The sequence below is a fragment of the Heterodontus francisci genome, chromosome 9 (genome assembly GCF_036365525.1).
Source record: "Heterodontus francisci isolate sHetFra1 chromosome 9, sHetFra1.hap1, whole genome shotgun sequence".
Lineage (NCBI taxonomy): Eukaryota > Metazoa > Chordata > Chondrichthyes > Heterodontiformes > Heterodontidae > Heterodontus > Heterodontus francisci.
In genome coordinates, this window is record NC_090379.1 from 10683717 (window position 1) to 10703959 (window position 20243).

General features: G+C 42.2%; 1 protein-coding gene across 3 annotated transcripts in view; it reads left to right on the forward strand.

Moving 5' to 3' along the window:
- The window catches only part of smek1 (SMEK homolog 1, suppressor of mek1 (Dictyostelium)), a 135955-nt gene that overhangs the window by 106256 nt on the left and 9456 nt on the right, over positions 1 to 20243 (forward strand). For 2 of the 3 annotated variants that reach the window (XM_068038542.1, XM_068038540.1), the window contains exons 9-12: positions 3156 to 3279; positions 16935 to 17093; positions 17193 to 17362; positions 18194 to 18336. In XM_068038542.1, coding sequence (XP_067894643.1) covers positions 3156 to 3279; positions 16935 to 17093; positions 17193 to 17362; positions 18194 to 18336 — 596 coding nt within the window. The remainder of the gene's footprint in view (positions 1 to 3155; positions 3280 to 16934; positions 17094 to 17192; positions 17363 to 18193; positions 18337 to 20243) is intronic. The other variant, XM_068038541.1, reaches the window with a different exon arrangement.

Below are 20243 nucleotides of genomic sequence, written 5' to 3' on the forward strand. Positions count from 1 at the left end.
CTGAGTTTCCATGAGTGCAACTAGCGCAGCATCATCAGCATAGAGGCGTTCTCTGATCGGGACGTGATGTGTTTTTGTCTTGGTTTTCAGCCTTGATAGATTGTAGAGCTTTCCGTCTGACCTAATGTGCAAGTAGACTGCTTCCGTATCTGCAGGGAAGGCAAAGGTCAGGAGCATGGAGAAGAAGATGCCAAACAGAGTGGGGGCTAGCACACAACCCTGCTTCACTCAAACGGTTGGAAGTGGAGCCATCAAACTACTGTGCAGTGCATGTTCTCATGGAAGGAGCAGATGAGACTGACCAGCTCCGGTGGACAGCCAGTTTCTCCCCAAAATTTTGTAGAGCCCTGTTCTGCTGACGGTGTCGAATGCCTTAGTGAGATCTGCGAAAGTAAGGTAAAGGGGTATACTCTGTTCCCTACACTTCTCTTTTAGCTGGCGTATGGAGAAGATCATATCCACAGTAGATCTGCCGGCACGGAAACGCACTATGCTTCCGGTAAATGGAGTCTTTTAAGTATGACCCTAACAACAGCCTTCCCCGTGACGCTAAGGAGTGAGATGCCCCTGTAGTTATTGCAGTCTCCTCTGTCACCTTTGTTTTTGTATAGTGTGAGTTTGGCGTCACGCATCACCTGTGGAACAGAGCCTACTTTCCAGCAGAGAAGGAAAAGGTCATAAATGTGTGGCAATAGATGGGACTTTTCAAGCATGAGCAGTTCGGCTGGGATTCAGTCCATACCAGGTGCCCTTCTGTTCACTAGGCAGTGTATGGCCTTCTGGAGCTCTTCATCGTTCTTCATCTAACTCATCCATGGCAGGAAGTTGCGGGAGAGCGTCAAGCGCAGACTGGAAGATGTCCAACTCGCAGGATCACAGCTCATAGTATTGTTCAGTCCAGTGGTACATCGGCTTACTTCTGTCGGTGAGTACTTCACCATCTGCCAACTTTAGGGGAGCAACTTTGGTGACGGCAAGGCATCTTATACTATATCTGTACTATACTCCCACCGATGCTAACTATACCACCAATATTAGTGCCATCAGTAAACTTGGAAATATAGCTCTGTATTATATTATTGGTCATTATTAAATATAGTGAATAGTTGAGGCCCCACCACAGACCATTGTGGGACAACATTAGTCATTTCCTTACAATTCAAATATGTACCCATTATCCCTCCTGTCTGCATTTTACCCCCTAACCAATCTCCTAACCAGCCCAATAATTTGTCTGCATTTCCATGAGCTTCCATTTTAGCTAATCGTCTCTTATGTCGAACCTTATCAAGTGTCTTCTGGAAGTCCATATGAAATCCATCCATATACTTTACTTACTTAGTCATAAATTCAATTAGTTTTGTTAAACATGACCTACCCTCTACAAATTATTGTTGGCTTTCTCAAATCCGTTACCAAAGCTATGATATTTCTTACTATCTTAGAATGCTGCAGCACAGAAGGAGGCCATTTGGCTCCTTTCGCCTCTTTGAAAGAACTTCTAGAATACAGGATATAATACATCTTCAGCTTTAATGCTCATATGCTGTCTCACATCTTTAAAAGTCACCTTGTTGGGAATTTACTTGGTGTCCTTTTTCACTGTGCCATAACTTAGCCCTTCAGGTGTGAAAGGTTTGCTTCTGAAAAGTGTTCTCTGACTTAATCCTAAAGTCTTGTTAGCTTTAATAGCTTAGTTACAGATAAGTTTGAGGATAGATTCTTCTCTTAAGCGCTATGCCACTGACAGAGAGGGTTGCTTGCTGTTGGAGTACTGAAAACGGCACTCAGCTGGCATTAGGTCACACCACTTTACTCTCCAGGTTGGCATCCTTTCCTGGATTCCTTACGGGTCTCACACCCGAGGCATTGTTGTTTCCAAGTGGCAAGTAGCCAAGTGTTGGGGTGAAATAGACTAAATATTACTATTTAGTAGTAGTAACCCTAGAAATGTGTACAGGATGTTATCACCACAATGATTGAACAACATATTTCACTATTTAGCTAACCTTCGATCTCTCCCATTAGATGGATTTCTGGAAGATGAGTATGTTTAATGTAGCCTGTGTGAATTCTTGTGCTGTAATCAGAATCACTCAACAGTTCCCTCTGCTGGATAGCTGAGGGACAGAACTGACAGATGCATTTGTGAATAGCTTGAGCAGAGTTTTGAATTCAAGCCGATGCTGTTATAATTGTTGTTGTCTTAGACATCAGTGGACATTCTGCTATTCATAAAGGATCAGAGAGCAATCACTGAGCTGTGTTTTTTGAGCACCTATTGGTAATATTGACAGAGCAGCAGAATTATGTCTGCCTAACCCCGATCTGAAGTTACGTCTGCAGTAAATGTGTGCGCGTCTCTTTGTGCTTATTAAGCATGTTTAGGTAGGTCACAGCACAGTAAGGCGTCGTCAAACTCCTTCTGTCTCAGCCAAATGCCTTATTCCCAACCCCAGAAAGGAATCAGTGCAATATTTTTGCATTCTCTGGCTGTTTTAAATGAGCTTGGTAATTTAGTGATGGATTAAGAGCAGTTATGTGCTTTGTGCCCTGAGCCCAAGCGGAATTGGATTGAGACGTAGATCTGTACTCAGTTAGTACTCTAATCCCAGAGGTGAACAGCCGAAGTGTAGTCCACAGTGCAACCCAACAAAATTTTAGAATGGTGTATCCCTTGCTAAAACTGTAGGCAGATTACCTTCAGTTTAGAAATATACCATTGGAAATAGGTTGAAACATTAACCTGGATGGTGGGTGACAATGTGTGAAGTTTTTCTGTTATTGTGTGTGCTTATTTTAATTCCTCATCTCTGAGTTCCGTCTATCGCACCCACCACCAGGAACAGACCTGTAATTACCACTGCTTCACCCTCGTTTTAATACGGCTTAAATCTAATATCCAAGGATAGTCCAGATTGAACGAACAAAATCTATAATTTTTTTGCCAGACCTTGAAGTATTTTTATAAGTGTAAGATGCTCTCTGACCAGCCTTCTCCACATCGGGTTCTGCTTCTTGGATGTGAGTGCATGTATAGTAAAATATAAATAAATGATTACTAAGTTGTGGTCTGTCTGGGCTGTTGGATTTGTCATGCACTTTCCATTCTGTTAGCAAGGAAGTCTAAATTAAGATGTAATTCCTTTCTACAGAAAACAGAGAAGACAGAATTCCTGAGTTTCTTTTATAAACACTGCATGCATGTCCTGACTGCCCCCTTGCTGGCGAATACCACTGAGGAGAAGCCCAGCAAAGGTGAGCCATCTCCGTATAATGGTCAGTACCAGTCATCATCTTACCTTCAGCGTGTGGCATGCAAATACACTTGTGTCGAAATGTTGAGTGTTGAAGAAGGAATTTTGTCTGCAACTCAAGTTCCAGCATTGCCTGTCTCTGACATCCAGCACCACTGGTTGTGATGAGCTTTTTTGTTAGTTCCTAGGTGGAACAGCTCAGCTTGAGGAAAGGAAACTGACAATGCACCCCTCATCAATAAATAATGCTGCTTGTCAATGGGGCAGAAAACCTTTTTTTAACTCTGTTCAGCAAAGTAACTATACGTAATGACTTTTTAAAATATTCCAGGCTGGGGGGAGGGGAGGTTTATTTTCAGTTAATGCCTTTCCCACATTTTCAACTGTGCCTGGCCACCCTATTTGGCTTTAGACTGTACAAGGTGGACCTCACCTCTAAGGCTATATAGAACCAAATAAAAGATTCTGATTTTTGGTGGGAGAAAACCAATGGGACTAAATTCTTGGCATTTTGCAGCACACTTAAGATAAATCCTCCAGAGTAAGGATAGGGGTTAATGTTCTTTCTCTATCTATTTAGCCTTTATCTTTTTTAATACTTATGGTGCAGTTTAAAGTTAACTGGAGCTTGGCTCAGGGTATGAGAGAACAGCTCTAGTTCTGTGAGGTGTGTTTGGAGGGATTGAAGTTGCACAATGTGTAAGGTGTAACTAATTATTTTGGTGCATCTCAGTTTTTACTACTTAAATGCTATGTCTGTGGAATTACGTTTGTATTTTAAATTTCTCTGCATGATTACTTGGTTTTGCTGAGGCAAACTTCTTGAGACGTAAAGCTCTAGATCTGTCCAACCCAGGTAAGTACGTACTTTATAAGGTTCTCTGGATAAGTTTCAGGGAATTATAGCAAGTGATAATATTTGGCGATTAACGTTTTTATAACTTTATTTTCATCACTTCTGCCTAAATTAACTTTAAATGAACTTCAAAGAATTAAAAGACTGATTTCCTAATCCAAGCACAAGATTTGCACTCAGGAAGTTTCTGGGAAGACCCGGTCACTTCTGCATTAAGGGCTCTCCAACTTAGATGTACATACAGACAAAAGTTCTTTTAATTATCCTAACATCCACATTAATACAAATACAGGAAAGTAGCAACTATTCTATTGGTGTGATGATTTTGTATGTATATGTGTGTGGGTGACTGAAATTGTGTGCTTCGATTCTGAGTCCTTTAGGAACTGTGTTTTCTTATATACTTTTGTTTCGCTAGTATGCACAGTTTAATTCTTGTAATTTGGTTTTAAGACTGTCTCCCCTAGCTTCTAGGCATTGTGTAACTCACAATTAGTGCTAATTATACAGCCAGATTTAGTGTTGCTGATCGAAGTTTCATATGCTAGATGTTTAAATGGTGCATTGGGTGATGGGTTGTTGTGTTACAAAGGGGGAAACGTGGAATTTCAAGGAAAATTATCTATTGATCGTTTAATATTTTCCTGTATGTTTAGAAATTAATTCCAGTTGAGCAGAGCTGCCGTTGTCAGAACTTGTAGAAAGCTCATCCAATATTTTAAGAATCATGATAGGCAATGTCACTAGCTTTTTTTTCCTTCAGAAGCCTTGTTGCATTCTGCTTCCTCTGCTTCTATTCCACCTACTTGGGTTCAGAACCACCTCCCACTCCAATAAAAATTCCCTGTTTTTTATGCAGTCATTCATGAAAGTCATTTTGAATGATTCCAAACATTTGAGTTTTTAGTTGGCTGCTCCTAAAAGTGCTTCCTGTAGTAGACCAGAAGTGAAGGACTTTATCTAGAGACATCTGCACAGTCCTATATCAAAGAAAAAAGACTAACTGTGTCACCCATAGTCTTAAAATGCTGTAGGTATGTAAACGTCTGACATGAGCTGCTTTGCTCAAAAACAGGAAATGAGCTCACTGTTTCTCCTCATTTACAGCAGAGTCAATACTATAAAGAGAGCATTAGAATCACTGGAATCTTATGCAGTTGAACATGGGGATAAAAAGTAATAGTTAATATACTAAATGTCTACTTGATTTCTTTCAGTTATGGAGAACTCTAATTATTATCCAACATCAAGCAAATGTGTTGGCTGTGAGTTTTGATAATGAAGTAATGTTCTGATAAGCTGTAAGGGGTAAATACCCTTGCTACTTAATAGATATTTGTGATCCAATGGCAGTAATTTTCAGAGAATTGCTAGAGATAGATTTCTTCTGTATCTTTTTTGGGCGAGGCAATATCCAAAATTGATAACGGAAGCAGGATATTGATGTGTACCTGGACTTCCAGGTAATAAAAAGGTTGTAATAAAGTATTGTACAAAAGACTTCTTTACAAACTTCAATCAGTAGATATCACAGGTAAGACCTGGATATGGATTAGATACTGGCTCAAGCAAAGAGCAGGGTGAGCCTAAGGGAAGCTTGGTCATTGTTGGGTCGATGCTCCTCTTCCTGGTGTGCATAAATAACCAGGACTTGCAGTACCAATGCAAACTAGTTAGGACTGTGAACACAGAGAGGCAGCCAAGATCTTGCAAAGGGAACTCAACAAACTTTGTACCTGGACTGATCAGTGACAGATGAAGTTCAATACTGACAGATGAGGGCTGCATATATTGGAAGTAAAAATAGAAAGCATGTGGGATAGGGCCAATCAAGGGAAGATTGACAGTTGACTTGTCACTTTGCATATCTAAACAGTGAGATGTGGCAATAAACATGCAAGTGCAGGAGATGCAACACTTGCCCTTTTGCCTGCTCCCTTTCCATTGCCCAGGGCCCCAAACTTTCCTTCCAAGTGAAACTGTGATTTAATTGTTCTTTCTATTTAGTATACTGTATTCACTTTCCTTGATACAGTTTTCTCTACATTGGGGTGACTGAATGCAGATTGGCTTTCCAGAACACCTCTGTTCAGTCTGCAGGTGTGACCCCCAAACTTCTAGTCGCCTGTCATTTTAATACTCCATTCCAATCCCATTCAAAGTGTAACATCATTAGAAAGCAGTTAAGTGATTGGTTGGTGAGTATTTCTCTTTTTTTTCTCTCTAAAACTAAGATATTGGTTTAAACCAGGAGGGGGGAAAGTAAAAGAATTCAGTCAGAGTATGTATAGCAGAAAGTGAATTAATAAGAAGAATATTAGCTCAGAGCAGGTCCAGAGGCATTAATTATTATGAATGGTTGAACAGAGGGTTGAACATTTTAAAAGAGGGAAAAGAGTTTTTTTAGGTCATGGATGGGCAGCTGAGACCTGTTGCTTGCAATTCCTGCACCATATGGGAACTTGAGGACACTTCATATCTCTTGGGTAATCATGTGTGGTAGGAATTGTCTCCAGCTGCTGGAGCTCAAGCTCAGGGTTTCCGAGCTTGAGGGGCAGCTGGAGTCACTGCAGAGCATCAGGGAGGCCGAGAGTTTCCTAGATTGTACATTACAGGAGCTAGCCATCCCACAGGCAGAGAATGTTGGGGATAGTAGATGGGTGGCCATCTGGAAGAGTAGGAAGCGACAGGAAGTGCAGGAGTCTTTGGGGTTTGTGCCACTCTCAAACCGGTACTTAGCGTTGGAGACTGCTGGGAGTCACCTTGAAGGAGTGCAGTCCAGACTAGAGCATCGTTAGACAAGGGACTGCACAGGGGGAACAGCAAAGCGTAGAAATGCAGTTGTTGTGGAAATTCCATAGTTAGGGGGACAGACTAGTGTTTCTGTAACCGTTATCATGAGTCCTGCATGGTGTGTTGCCTGTCTGGTGCCAGGGTAAAGTACATCATGGAGATGGTGCAGAATATTTTGCGGGGGGAAGGGAATGAGCCAGAAGTTGTGGTACATGTCAGTGCCAACATCAGAGGGGCAAGTATTCAGGTCCTGCAGTCAGACCTGCAGGAGCTAGGAAGAAAGTTTAAAAAGTAGGACCTCAAAGATAGTAATCTCTGGATTGCTCCCAGTGCCACACATTAGTAAGAGCAGCAATAGGAAGATAGGGGGGATCAGTGTATGGCTTGAGGCATAGTGCAGGAAGGAGGGCTTCAGATTCTGGGCATTGGGGCTTTCAAAAGGGACGAGTTGCACCTCAACAGGACTGGGACCAGTATCCTCACTGGGAGGTTCACTAGCGTGGTTGGGGAGCGTTTAAACTAAATTGATGCCGGTGGGGGTGTGGGCGGGTTAAGTGCGGGTGCTGGGCACTAGCATATAAAAGTAGAAATGAGGAATAAGGTGAATAAAGGAGTGAGTGTGTTGGATAATACTAGAGAAGAAATAAAACCATATGAGATAGGAGCAGACGAAGAAGGACTACAACAATTTGCAAGGACAGGTTTAGAATGCATGTATGTAAATGTGGTGAATAAGGTTGGTGAGCTGCAAGCACAAATACCCGTGTGAGAATATGATGCAAGGGCAAAAATGGAAACATGGCTTAAACATGGTGACGGCTGGGTGCTTAACATTGAAGGATACACAGTGTTCAATAAAGATAGGGAAGGAAAAAAGGGAGGTGAAAGACGTTGTAATCTTGGAAAGAGAATGTCCTTGTGGGGGCAAGGACAGAATCCATTTGATTAGAGTTGAGAAGTAAAACAGGTATGATCACGCTACTGGAGTATTCTAAAAGCCTCCAAATAGTAGGCGAGAGAGATATAGGAGCAGGGAAATCAGATGTGCAAGAACTATAGAGTGGTGATATTAGTGCACTTGAATTAGCCAAGTACCGATTAGGATAATGTTCAAATAAAGGGCAAGGGGGAGAAGGAATTTCTGAAATATATTCAGGAGACCTTCCTTGACCAGCATGTTCTCGGTCCAACTAGGAAGGAGGCATTGCTGAATCTGTTGGTGGAGAATGCGGTGGGCCAGGTGGGCCAAGTGTCTGTGGGGGAACACCTGGGTAAGGGAAATCATCATATCATAAGGTTTAGATTAGTAATGGAGAAGAAAAAGGTATAATCTAATGTAGAATTTCTAAATTGGAAGAAGTCTAACTTCAATGGCAACTGAAGACTGACAGGAAAAACTGTAACAGAACAATGGGAGATCTTTGAGGAGATGTTTCAGGTGCAGGCTAGGTACATTCCACCAAGGGATGAAGGTCGGGGAATCAAAGCCAGTACTTCTTGGATAACGATGGAGATAGAGAATATGATGAAACAAAAAAAAGGTTGTATGATGCGTGTCAGATGGGTTCTTCAAGCAAGGATCATAAAAGGTTGGTATGCAGATACAGCAAGTGATTAGGAATGAAATATTGTCATTTATTGCGAGGGGATTGGAATATAAAAGTGGGGATGTTTTTCTATAGTTGTATAGGGTATTGGTGAAACTACATCTGGAGTACTGCGTACAGTTTTGGTCTCCTTATTTACGTAAGTATATAAATGCGTCAGAGGCAGTTCAGAGAAGGTTTACTCGACTAATAACTGGGATGCAGGCAGGGGGTTATTTTATGAAGAAAGGTTGGACAGGTTGGGTCTCTATCCATTGGAGTTTAGAAGATTGAGAGGTGATCTTATTGAAACATATAAGATCCTGAGTGGGCTTGACGGGGTGGATGCTGAAAGGATGTTTCCCCTCGTTGGAGAAACTAGAACGAGGGGACACAGTTTAAAAATAAGGGGTCGCCCATTTAAGACGGAGATGAGGAGAAATTTTTTCTCTGAGGGTTGTAAGTCTTTGGAACTCTCTTCCCCAGAGAGCGGTGGAGGCAGGGTCATTGAATATTTTTAAGACATAAATTTTTGACTAACAAGGGAGTCAAAGGGTAGCGGAGGTAGGCGGGGAAGTGGAGTTGAGGCCACAATCAGATCAGCCATGATCTTATTAAATGGCAGGGTAAGCTCGAAAGGGCCGAAAGGCCTACTCCTGTTCCTAGTTTGTATGAGAACCAGGCCAAATACAATAGGTTGAGGGGAAAGTGAAGAGGAAAATAAGACTGGCAAAGAAAGAATATGAGAATATAATGGCAGTTAACATGAAGGGGAACTCAAAAATCTTCAACCGGCATGCGGGTAGTAAGAGGCATATTGGAGACAAAGAGGGTGGTATATGCTTAAGAGGCACAGGGCGTTTACTAAGGAAGAGGATGCTTACAAAATATCAGTAGAAGCAGAGATAATAGATGTAATGGATGGGGTGAAAATTGATGGGGAGGATGTGCTGGAAAGATTGGATATGCCTAGAGTGGATAAGTCGCTTGGTCCGGATGTCTTGCATTCCAGGTTGCTCAGGGAAGTGGGGTCGGAGATGGTGGAAGGGTTTGCCACAATCTTGCAAAATTCTCTAGATACAGGGAAGGTGTCAGACAATTCTGATAACTACAAGCTGGTCAGTTTAACATCAGTGGTGGGTAAAGTTTTAGAAACAATTATCAAAGAAAGAATTAACAGATACTTGGAGAGCTTTCAGTTACTTAAGAAAAGCCAGCACAGATTTGTAAAAGGTAGATCATGTTTGACTAATTGATGAAGTAACAGAGAAGGTTGATGAGGGAAATGCAGTGGATGCTGTCTGTATGAATTTTAAGAAAGCATTTGACAAAGTACCTCATAAAAGGATGGTTAACAAAATTGAGGCTTATGGAGTAGGAGGGTCAGTGTCAGCTTGGATAACAAATTGTCTTAAGTACAGAAAACAGTGGGTGGTGATTAGTGCTCCCCAAGGGCCAGTGCTCTGACCACTGATTGTTTTGATGGATATGAGACTTGATATTGGAATACAGAGTAAAATTTCAAAATTTGCCGATAATACCAAACTTGGAGGTGTGGCAAACAGCGAGGATGATAGCAATCAACTGCTGTAGGACGTAGATAGGCTAACAGGATGGGCAGACAATTGGCAAATGGAATTTAATAGAGAGAAGTGTGAGGTGATGCATTTTACCAGAAGTGATGGGTCGAGGCAATATAGACTTAATGGAACAGTTTGAAAGATGTGCAGGACCTGTGGGTTCAAGTGAATAGTTCTTTGAAGGTGGCAGGACATATTGAGAGAGTGGTTAACAAAGCATATGGGATCTTGGGCTTCATAAGTAGAGGCATTGAGTACAAAAACAGGGAATGTATGTTAAATATTTATAAAAGCTCTGGTTTTGCCCCAACTAGAATATTGCATCCAATTCTAGTCACCACACATTAGGAAGGATATGAGGGTCCTTGAGAGTGGCAGAGGAGATTTACCAGAATGGCGACGTGGATGGGGGATTTTAGCTGCAAGGTTAGGTTGGAGAAGCTGGAATAGTTGTTCTTGAAGCAAAGGAGATTAAGGGGAGAGGTGTAAAGGATAGATAAGGTAGACAAAAAGGACTGGCGACACGGATTTATGGTTTTGGTGCAGGGGGACTGTGAGAAAGAACTTTTTTGCGCAGCGAGTGGTAATAACCTGTAGCTCTCAGCCTATGAGGGTGGTGGAAGCAGAGACTGAGTGGTTTCATAAGGAAGTTGGATGGGCACTTGAGGGAAATAAACTTGGAAGGCCACGGTGATAGAATGGGGGATTGGGATTGAACAGCTTGCTCTACAGAGAGCTGGCATGAACTCGATGGGCCAAATAGCCACCTGATATGTTGTTTGGACTCTGACCTGTCTGCCCTCTGCTTCCTATGCTGTTCTTGTAGAGCTCAACATAAGTTTCAGGAAAAGCATCTCATCTTTCGATTAGGAACTTTACAGCCTTCCAGACACAACAATTACAGATTATTACCTCTGCCGCCATTTTTGTGGACAGCAGCTGTGATTCCCATTTACATCACCTCTAGACCTATCTTTTGTTTCTTTTTATTTATTCATTCATGGGATGTGGGCGTTGCTGGCACTGCCAGCATTTATTGCCCGTTCCTAAGTGCCCTTGAGAAGGTGGTGGTGAGCTACCTTCCTGACCCGCTGCAGTTCATATGGGGTAGGTATACCAACAGTGCAGTTAGGAATGGAGTTCTACAATTTTGACCCAGTGACAGTGAAGGAACCGTGATATAGTTCCAAGTCAGGATGGTGTGTGGCTTGGAGGGAAACTTGCAGGTGGTGGTGCTCCCATGCATCTTAGAAGGTGTCCTTCTAAGTGGTAGAGGTCGCAGATTTGGAAGGTGCTATCAAAGGAGCCTTGGTGCATTGCTGCAGTGCATCTTGCAGGTGGTACACACTGCAGCCACTATGTGTTGGTAGTGGAGGGAGCGAATGTTTGTAGATGAGGTGCCAATAAAGCATGCTGATTTGTCCTGGATGGTGTCGAGCTTCTTGAGTGTTGTTGGAGCTGCACTCATCCAGGCAAGTGGAGAATATTCCATCACACTGCTGACTTGTGCCTTGTAGATGGTGGGCAGCCTTTGGGGAGTCAGGAGGCGAGTTACTCGCCGCAGGATTCCTGGCCTCAGACCTGTTCTTGTAGCCGTGGTATTTATATGGCTACTGCAGTTCATTTTCTGTTCAATGGTTATCCCCAGGATGTTGATAGTGGGGGTTTCAGCAATCATAATGTCACGGGGAGATGGTTAGGTTCTCTGTTGTTGGAAATGGTCGTTGCCTGGTCCTTGTGTGACACGAATGTTTCTTGCCACTTATCAGCATTGTCCAGATCCTGATGCATTTCTACACGGCCTGCTTCAGTCTGTTTCTGAGGAGTCGTGAATGACATTCTGCAATCATCAGCGAACATCCCCACTTCTGACCTTATGATTGAAGGAATGTCATTGATGAAATAGCTAAAGATGGTTGGGCCTAGGACACTACCCTGAGGAACCTGAACCATCTTCCTTTGCGCTAGGTATGACTCCGACCAGTGGAGAATTTCCCTCCCCAAATCCGATTGACTCTGGTTTTGCTAGGGCTCCTTGATGTCATACTCGATCAAATGCTGCCTTGATGTCAAGGGTAGTCACTCTCACCTCACCTCTTGAGTTCAGCTCTTTTGTCCATGTTTGAACCAAGGCTGTAATGAGGTCAGGAGCTGAGTGGCCCTGGCAGAGCCCAAACTGAGCGTCACTGAGCAGGTTATTGCTGAGCAAGTGCCGCTTGATAGCACTGTTGACGACAACTTCCATCACTTTGCTGATGATTGAGAGCACACTGATAGGGCGGTAATTGGCCAGGTTGGACTTGTCCTGCTTATTGTGTACAGGACATACCTGGGCAATTTTCCACATTACTGGGTAGATGCCAGTGTTGTAGCTGTACTGGAACAGCTTCGCTAGGGGTGCAGCCAGTTCTGGAGCACAGGTCTTCAGTATTATTGCCGGAATGTTGTCAGGGCCCATAGCCTTTCCGGTATCCGGTGCGGTAAGTCGTTTGTTGATATCACACGGACTGAATCGAATTGGCTGAAGATTGGCATCTGTGATGCTGGGCACTTCAGGAGGGGGCTGAGATGGATCATCCATTTGGCATTTCTGGCTGAAGATTATTGCAAATAATTGAGCCTTATCTTTTGCAGTGATGTGCTGGGCTCCCCCATCATTGAAGATGGGGATGTTTGTGGAGCCACCTCTTCCAGTTAGTTGTTTAATTGTCCACCACCATTCATGACTGTATGTGGCAGGATGCAGAGCTTAGATCTCATCCGTTGGTTATGGGATCACTTAGCTCTGTCTATTTAATACTGCTTACACTGTTTGGCATGCAAATAGTCCTAGGTTGTAGCTTCACCAGGTTGACACCTCATTTTGAGGTTTGTCTGGTGCTGCTCCTGGCATGCCCTCCTGCATTCTTCATTGAACCAGTGTTGGTCTCCCAGCTTGATGGTAATGGTAGAGTGGCGGATATGCCGGGCCATCAGGTTACAGATTGTGGTTGAGTACAATTCTGCTGCAGCTGATGGCCCACAGTTTTGCATTGCTAGATCTGTTCGAAACCTATTCCATTTAGCATGGTGGTATTGCCACACAGTGCGATGGAAGGTATCCTCAATGTGAAGAAGGGATTTTGTCTCCACAAGGACTGTGCAGTGGTCACTCCTACCAATACTGTCATGTGTCTGCGGCAGGCAGATTGGTGAGGATGAGGTCAAGTATACTTTTCCCTCGTGTTGGTTCCCTCACCACCTGCCACAGACCCGGTCTGGCAGCTATGTCCTTTAGGACTTGGCCAGCTACGTCAGTAGTGGTGTTACAGAGCCACTCTCGGTGATGGACGTTGGAGTGTCATATCCAGAGTACATTCTGTGCCTTTGTCACCCTCAGTGCTTCCTCCAAGTGGTGTTCAACATGGAGGAGTACTGATTCATCAGCTGAAGGGGGAGGTAGGTGGTAATCAGCAGGGGGTTTCCTTGCCATGTTTGAACTGAGACTTCATGGGGTCTGGAGTCAATGTTGAGGACTCCCAGGGCAACCCCCTCCTGACTGTATACCACTGTGCCGCCACCTCTGTTGGCTGTGTCCTGCTGGTGGCACTGGACATTAGATGCCTGCTTTAGATTGGGAAAAAGAATCCGACCCGGCCCGAGTCCCTCCGATTTTGCCCCAAACCCAACCCGACCCCGCCACTACTCAACCCGACCTGAGCCCAACCCAGCCATCCCTTTATTTAGCTTCCTGACACCGAACCTGCCGGAAGCTGCAGCGCATGCGCGATGGTGTCATAGTGACGTCAGCCGCTCACTGCGCAGACTCAGTTTCGTCCCGGACTCTCAGCTCAGGTAAGTTTTTTTTTTTTAGTACCACTTACCGTGTGTGTCGGCCCAAAAGCTGGCCATGGAAGATGGGCCCGACCCAACCCAAACCCAACACTTCGTCTGGTCCCGTCGGGTTTGGGTCGGGTAGCAGGCCTCTACCAGACATATCCTGGTGATGACTATGTTCGGGACATTGTCAAGTATGATTCGGTAGGTATGACTGGCACGCTGCTGCTTGACTAGTCTGTGAGACATCTCTCCCAACTTGAGCACAAGCCCCCCCAGATGTTAGTAAGGAGGACTTTGCAGGGTCGACAGGGCTGGGTTTGCCGTTGTCATTTCTAATGCCTAGGTCGATGCCAGGTGGTCCGTCTGGTTTTATTCCATCTAGACTTGTCCCGTTTCCATCTCCTTTAGCCTTGCACTTTCATCCTTTCTGTGAATTTATCTCTTCCCTGTCGCATTCGTCTCTTCCTCAAACCCCACAGCACTTTCCAGGCCGCTGTACCTACTTAAAACCTATTGCATCTCTATCTTTTTCCAGTTTGACAATAGGTCATCGACCTGAAACTTAAACTCTGTTTCTCTCTGTTGAGTATTTCTAGCATTTTAATTTTTTTAAGATTTCCAGTATTCTTTTGCAAATAGGGTGCTGGGAAAAATGTTGAAATCAACTGAGTTGAAATGTCCAGAGCTGATGCTGAAAAATACACAGTGCTTTAGTCAGGCAACACCTGGATACTGCGTACACCACAACATAAGGGGTCACACAAGCATTAGAGACTGTGCAGAAGAAAGCAATAAGTTTGGTCAAGAGTTGTGAAGGAGAATTTGACACAGTAGTCCCTCATCCTCAAAGTTTTGTCGGGGGATCTTGTTAAGGTATGCAAGATACTTAATGGAATTTAGAAATTAAACGCAATTCAATTTTATATTCAGATCTGCTAGGGCAGCAAGTCAAGAATTCATAGGTGTAGGGTTGTGTAGAGCAAATGTAAATGGCAGTCGGAAATATATTTTTACACAAGAGCCTCGTCCAAAACTCCAATTGGTTACCAGGAAAACTGTTCAGGCCAAGACACAACTCGCTTCAAAAACTGGTCAACTCTATCACCACTTCATTAGATTCTGTGTTTTGAAGATTGAGATCCAGTATATGAAGAACTACTTTATCCAAATAAAAGCAAAATACTGCAGATACTGGAAATCTGAAAAAAAACAAAAAATGCTGGAAATACTCAACAGGTTTGGCAGCATCTGTGGAGACAGAAGCAGAGTTAACATTTCAAGTCAGTGACGTTTCATCAGAACTGGCAAAGGTTAGAAATGTAGAAGGTTTTAAGCGAGCAAAGCGGGGGTGGTGCAAAAGAGAACAAAAGGGAAGGTGTTGATAGGACAGACGGTCACAGAGCATAACTCTGAGAAAATAATTCTATCCCATGTTTCTGATTTCATAAATCGTAAAAGAGCAAAGTTCAACTATCTTATATACATTTAATTTATCTGAACGCAGGAGTGAACTTGCTGACTTTCAGTGCTAATTTGCCACTTATCTCATTCTCGTGCTCAAAAGTGTTGCTTTATTTACCTATTGTACTTCAAAGTAATTCATTGTATGAAATATAAAATAAATATACTGGAATTATCTATTAGTTATTACAAGACACTGGCAGGTGCTATTTCATGTTGGAATTTAAATCTAGACTGATGTGGTGATATTGAGTGACTTAATATTGGCACAGAGAAGGTGTGAATTAGGTGAATGTTAATGAAGGGGATTGCAAAAGAGAACTTGAAGTGATCTCTCAGCATATAACCATAGAATTGGCTCCTTCGTTTCGATATGTTGTTAGCAGGGGTTTCTGTACAATGAAAAATACATTACAATTAAAAACTCTAATTACATATTTGTACAGTAAATTACTTTGAAGTACAGTGCCCGTTATTGTGTAGACAAATAAGGCAGCCATTTTGTGCAGAAGATGATCCTACAAGCAGCAATGAGATGAATGACGAGCTCGTACTGTGTTTTTATTGATGTTCGTTGAGGAAGGAACATTGGTTAAGACACAGAGAATTCTCTACCCTTCTTCAAAAAGTGCCATGGATCTTTAACTTGAACCACTGGAGTAGGTAGTCCCTGCCTCAAAACTGTACGACAGTGGAGTGTCAGCTTCAGTCTGCTTGAATCCACAATCTTCTGGTAAGAGATTGAAGCTGTCAGTCTGAAATGTAGGTGGTTGTTTCCTTTATTGGATTTTTGTTGAGAAGCAGAGCAGCATATGATCATGATTTAAAATTAGTTTAGGCTGATCTGAGGAATACCATATTATGCACCAGTACAGTGAGTAATTGTGTAACTTTCATCTGATTACTAGAAAATTAAGCAGTATATATTGTATTATTCATAATTTTCTTGGTATTGTAGCCATGCATTTTCTGTAGCTACTTATGAATCATCTTATTCTGTTAGAATTATTCATCAGTCACATTTAAATAGCACCCTGTTGGTGTCTTAGACATCTCAAAGCATTTCACATTGAACAAATTACTTCGTGCAGTTGCTGTTGTGTGGGCAAACACAATAACCATTTTATGCACAGCAAGGTCCCACAAGCTGCAAAGACATGAATTACTAGTTAATCTGTGTTTGGTACTGCTTTTGAGAGAGGATGGCATAAAGTTTCAGAGTTTTTTTTTAAATGCCATGGGTGGGAACGTTTCAAGAAAGGAAAAATAAATCAGTGGCTTACATCTGAAGTCACACGCTGCACTATAAGTTTAGGATTAAACTCCTAATCTATAGTTTGCAGCTTTGAAAACCAGTGATTTTTGTTGCAATGCACTGCATTTTGTTGCATCAAAGTTGTGTTGTCGATTATCCTTTCTGACTTGTTACACAGTTACTCTGTTTTCTTTAACAGCAAAGTATGATGCAAAATCAGTATTCAAGACTCTGATTTATAACCTATTCCTCTTGATTACAATTTTGTTTAAGAGAATAAATATTGATTTAAATATTATTTAGACCACGTTCTTGTTTGTTCTTCAGATGACTTCCAGACAGCTCAGCTTTTGGCCTTAATTTTGGAATTACTCACCTTCTGCGTGGAGCACCACACCTATCATATTAAGAACTACATTATAAACAAAGACATTTTACGGAGAGTGCTTGTACTCATGGGCTCAAAGCATGCCTTTGTGGCATTGTGTAAGTCATAGGCTGATGATTTTTTAATTCATCTGTCCTCTCTAAAATGTATTAGGTTCAGAATTTTATGTTTAAACCTGTATTTACTTTTAATTTCAGGTGCACTTCGCTTCATGAGAAAGATAATAGGATTGAAAGATGAGTTCTACAATCGCTACATAATGAAAGCCTTTCTGTTTGAAGCTGTGGTGAAGGCATTTTTGAACAATGGGTCCCGCTATAATTTGCTGAATTCAGCAATCATTGAAATGTTCGAGTTCATCAGAGTGGTAAGTGTTGGCTACCTTACTGCCACATAAATGAAGCTGATGGTTTGGAAACTGGGGCAGAACAAGCAACACCACAGGGTTAGTGCCGCCTAGGTTCAGTCCTCCTTTCTGCTGTACCCAATCTCAGTCACAATGCCACAAGAGAGCAGCAGTATCACTGAGGTTCTCCAGTTTCACTGGGTGTCCCATGTCCTCCATACTTTACAAAAGCAACTGCACCAGGGGGCAGATTCAGTCCTCTGTACTGCTGAGCACTCCAACTTAGCACACTTCCACACAGTGCTATCAAGGAGGCAGTGAAAGTAGGATAGAGTCTCCAGCAACCTGGTGCCATGTATCTTCTGGTAGTGGATCATCAAGAGTGGAGAGTGCTGATCTCTTAGCTGTTGTTCTCAGAGACAGGAGGTGGATTTCAGGTTGCACATTGTTAGGTGTAAGTACTGTGGAGGGTTTTCAGTTTATATTTGCTTTACTTATTGTAACACTGGCGAAAAGGAAATGTCCCAAATACTGGTAATGTGAAATAATCGCAGAAAATATACACAACAGACCTATTAGCATCTTAAAGAGAAAAAAAGGTCGACACTTTAGCCACTGCCTGTCATAATTCTGGTATTTTCTGTTTTTAGTGCTTTCATTAGGAAGATGTAATGAATTTATATGAACCTCAAATTAGCTGACTTCAACTTAAGTACATTTCCATGCAGAGACCTGAAAATCAAACGAGTGTAAATTTTTAATGCACAAAAATATGCTTAGTTCTGTTACCTTGAAAAGTAGTGTTTCTACCTTATTTAAAGCTAAAATATTGCATCTTATTATTTTATACAGGAAGACATCAAGTCTCTAACAGCTCATGTCATAGAAAATTACTGGAAAGCACTTGAAGACGTGGATTATGTGCAGACATTCAAAGGACTGAAACTGCGTTATGAGCAGCAAAGGGAAAGGCAGGATAATCCAAAACTTGACAGGTAAGGCTTTCTAATAAATATTATTTTTCTTCCTTGAGAACTCAATGTAAAAAGCCACAATGTATTGGACAGGACACATCTTGGGTTGAAAAGAGTGAAAGAAAAGGGGAGGTAAATCAAGAAGTTGTAGTTAAGGATTGTCAGGCTTGGAATTTAGAATGTTGTAGGGATAAAGAAAAACTGAAAGAAGAGAGTTTCACAGTTTTGATGTCTTGGGAAAGGATGAGTTAGAAAACAATGCCATATGCGTCTCAATGTTTTTTTGTCATGTAAATCAGCTGAAGCAAGTGAAATGTGTAGAGTGATCTTGAACACAAAAAATAGGAGCAGGAGCAGACCATACGGCTCATCGAGCCTTCTCTGGTATTCAAAACAATCATGGCTGATCTTAGGATTCAACTTCACTTTCCCACCCACTCACCATATCCCTTGATTCCCGGAGAGGTCAAAAATCTATTTATCCCAGCCTTAAATGTATTCAACGATAGACCATTCACAACCCTCCGGGGCAGAGAGTTCCAAAGATTCACAACCCTTTGAGTGAAGTGTTTTCTCCTCATCTCAGTCCTAAATGATCGGCCCCTTATCCTGAGAGTGTGCCCCTGTGTTCTAGATTCCCCGACCAGCGGAAATAATCTCTGTGTATACCCTATCCAGCCCCTTTAAAATCTTACATGTTTCATTGAGATCCCCTTTAATTCTTCTAAACTCCAGAGAATACAGGCCCAATTTACTTAGCCTCTCATCATAGCACATCCCCAGAGACAAATCCAAAGAACATTCGCTGTACCGCCTCCAATGCAAGTATATCCTTTCTTAAATGTGAAGACCAAAACTGCACACACTATTGCTGGTGTGGTCTCACCAAAACTCTGTACAATTGTAGCAATGCTTCCTTATTCCTGTACTCTTAGCCCCTTGCAATAAAGGCCGACATGCAATTTGCCTTCCTAATTGCTTGTTGTACCTGCATGTTAACTTTCTGCGTTCCTTGTACAAGCGCACCCAAGTCTCTGAACAGTGACACTTACAAGTTGCACACCTTTTAAAATATTCTGCTTTTCTATTCTTACGACCAAAGTGAATAACTTCACACTTCCCTACATTATTCTTCATCTGCCATCTTGTTGCCCACTTACTGAATCTGTCTATATCACTTTGCAGCCTCTCTGTGTCCTCCGCACAGCTTACCTTTCCACCTACCTTTGTATTGTCAGCAAACTTAGACACATCACTCTGTGTCTCTTCATCCAAGTCATTAATATATTAAATAGCTGAGGTCCCAGCACTGATCTTTGCGGCACTCCACTATTTCCTGCCTGCCAACTTAAAAATGCCTTATTTATTATGCCTACTCTTTACTTCCTGTCCGTTAACCAATCCTCTGTCTATGCTAATATATTACTCCCAACTCCATGATCTTGCCTATTAACCTTTTGTGTGGCACCTTATCGAATGCCTTTTGGAAATCCAGGCGTACTACATCTACTGGTTCCCCTTTATCTACCCTACTAGTTACATCCTCAGAAAACTCTAATAAATTTGTCAAACAAGATTTCCCTTTAGTAAAACCATGTTGACTTGTTCTAATCATGCTGTGCTTTTCTAAGTGCATTGTTAAGATTTCCTTAATAATAGATTCCAGAATTTTCCAACAACTGATAGGCTTACTGGCCTGTAGTTCCCGGTTTTCTCTCTCCCTCCTTCCTTGAAAAGCGGTGTAAAATTTGCCAATTTGAATACGATGGCACTGTTCCTGAATGTAAGGAATTGGCTAGTGCAACCACTATCTCTGCAGCTATCTCTTTTAGAACCCTAAGGTGTAGGCCATCAGGTCCTGGAGATTTGTCAGATTTTAGTCCCTTAAATTTCTCCAATAATTTTTCTCTGCTGATATGAATTTCTTT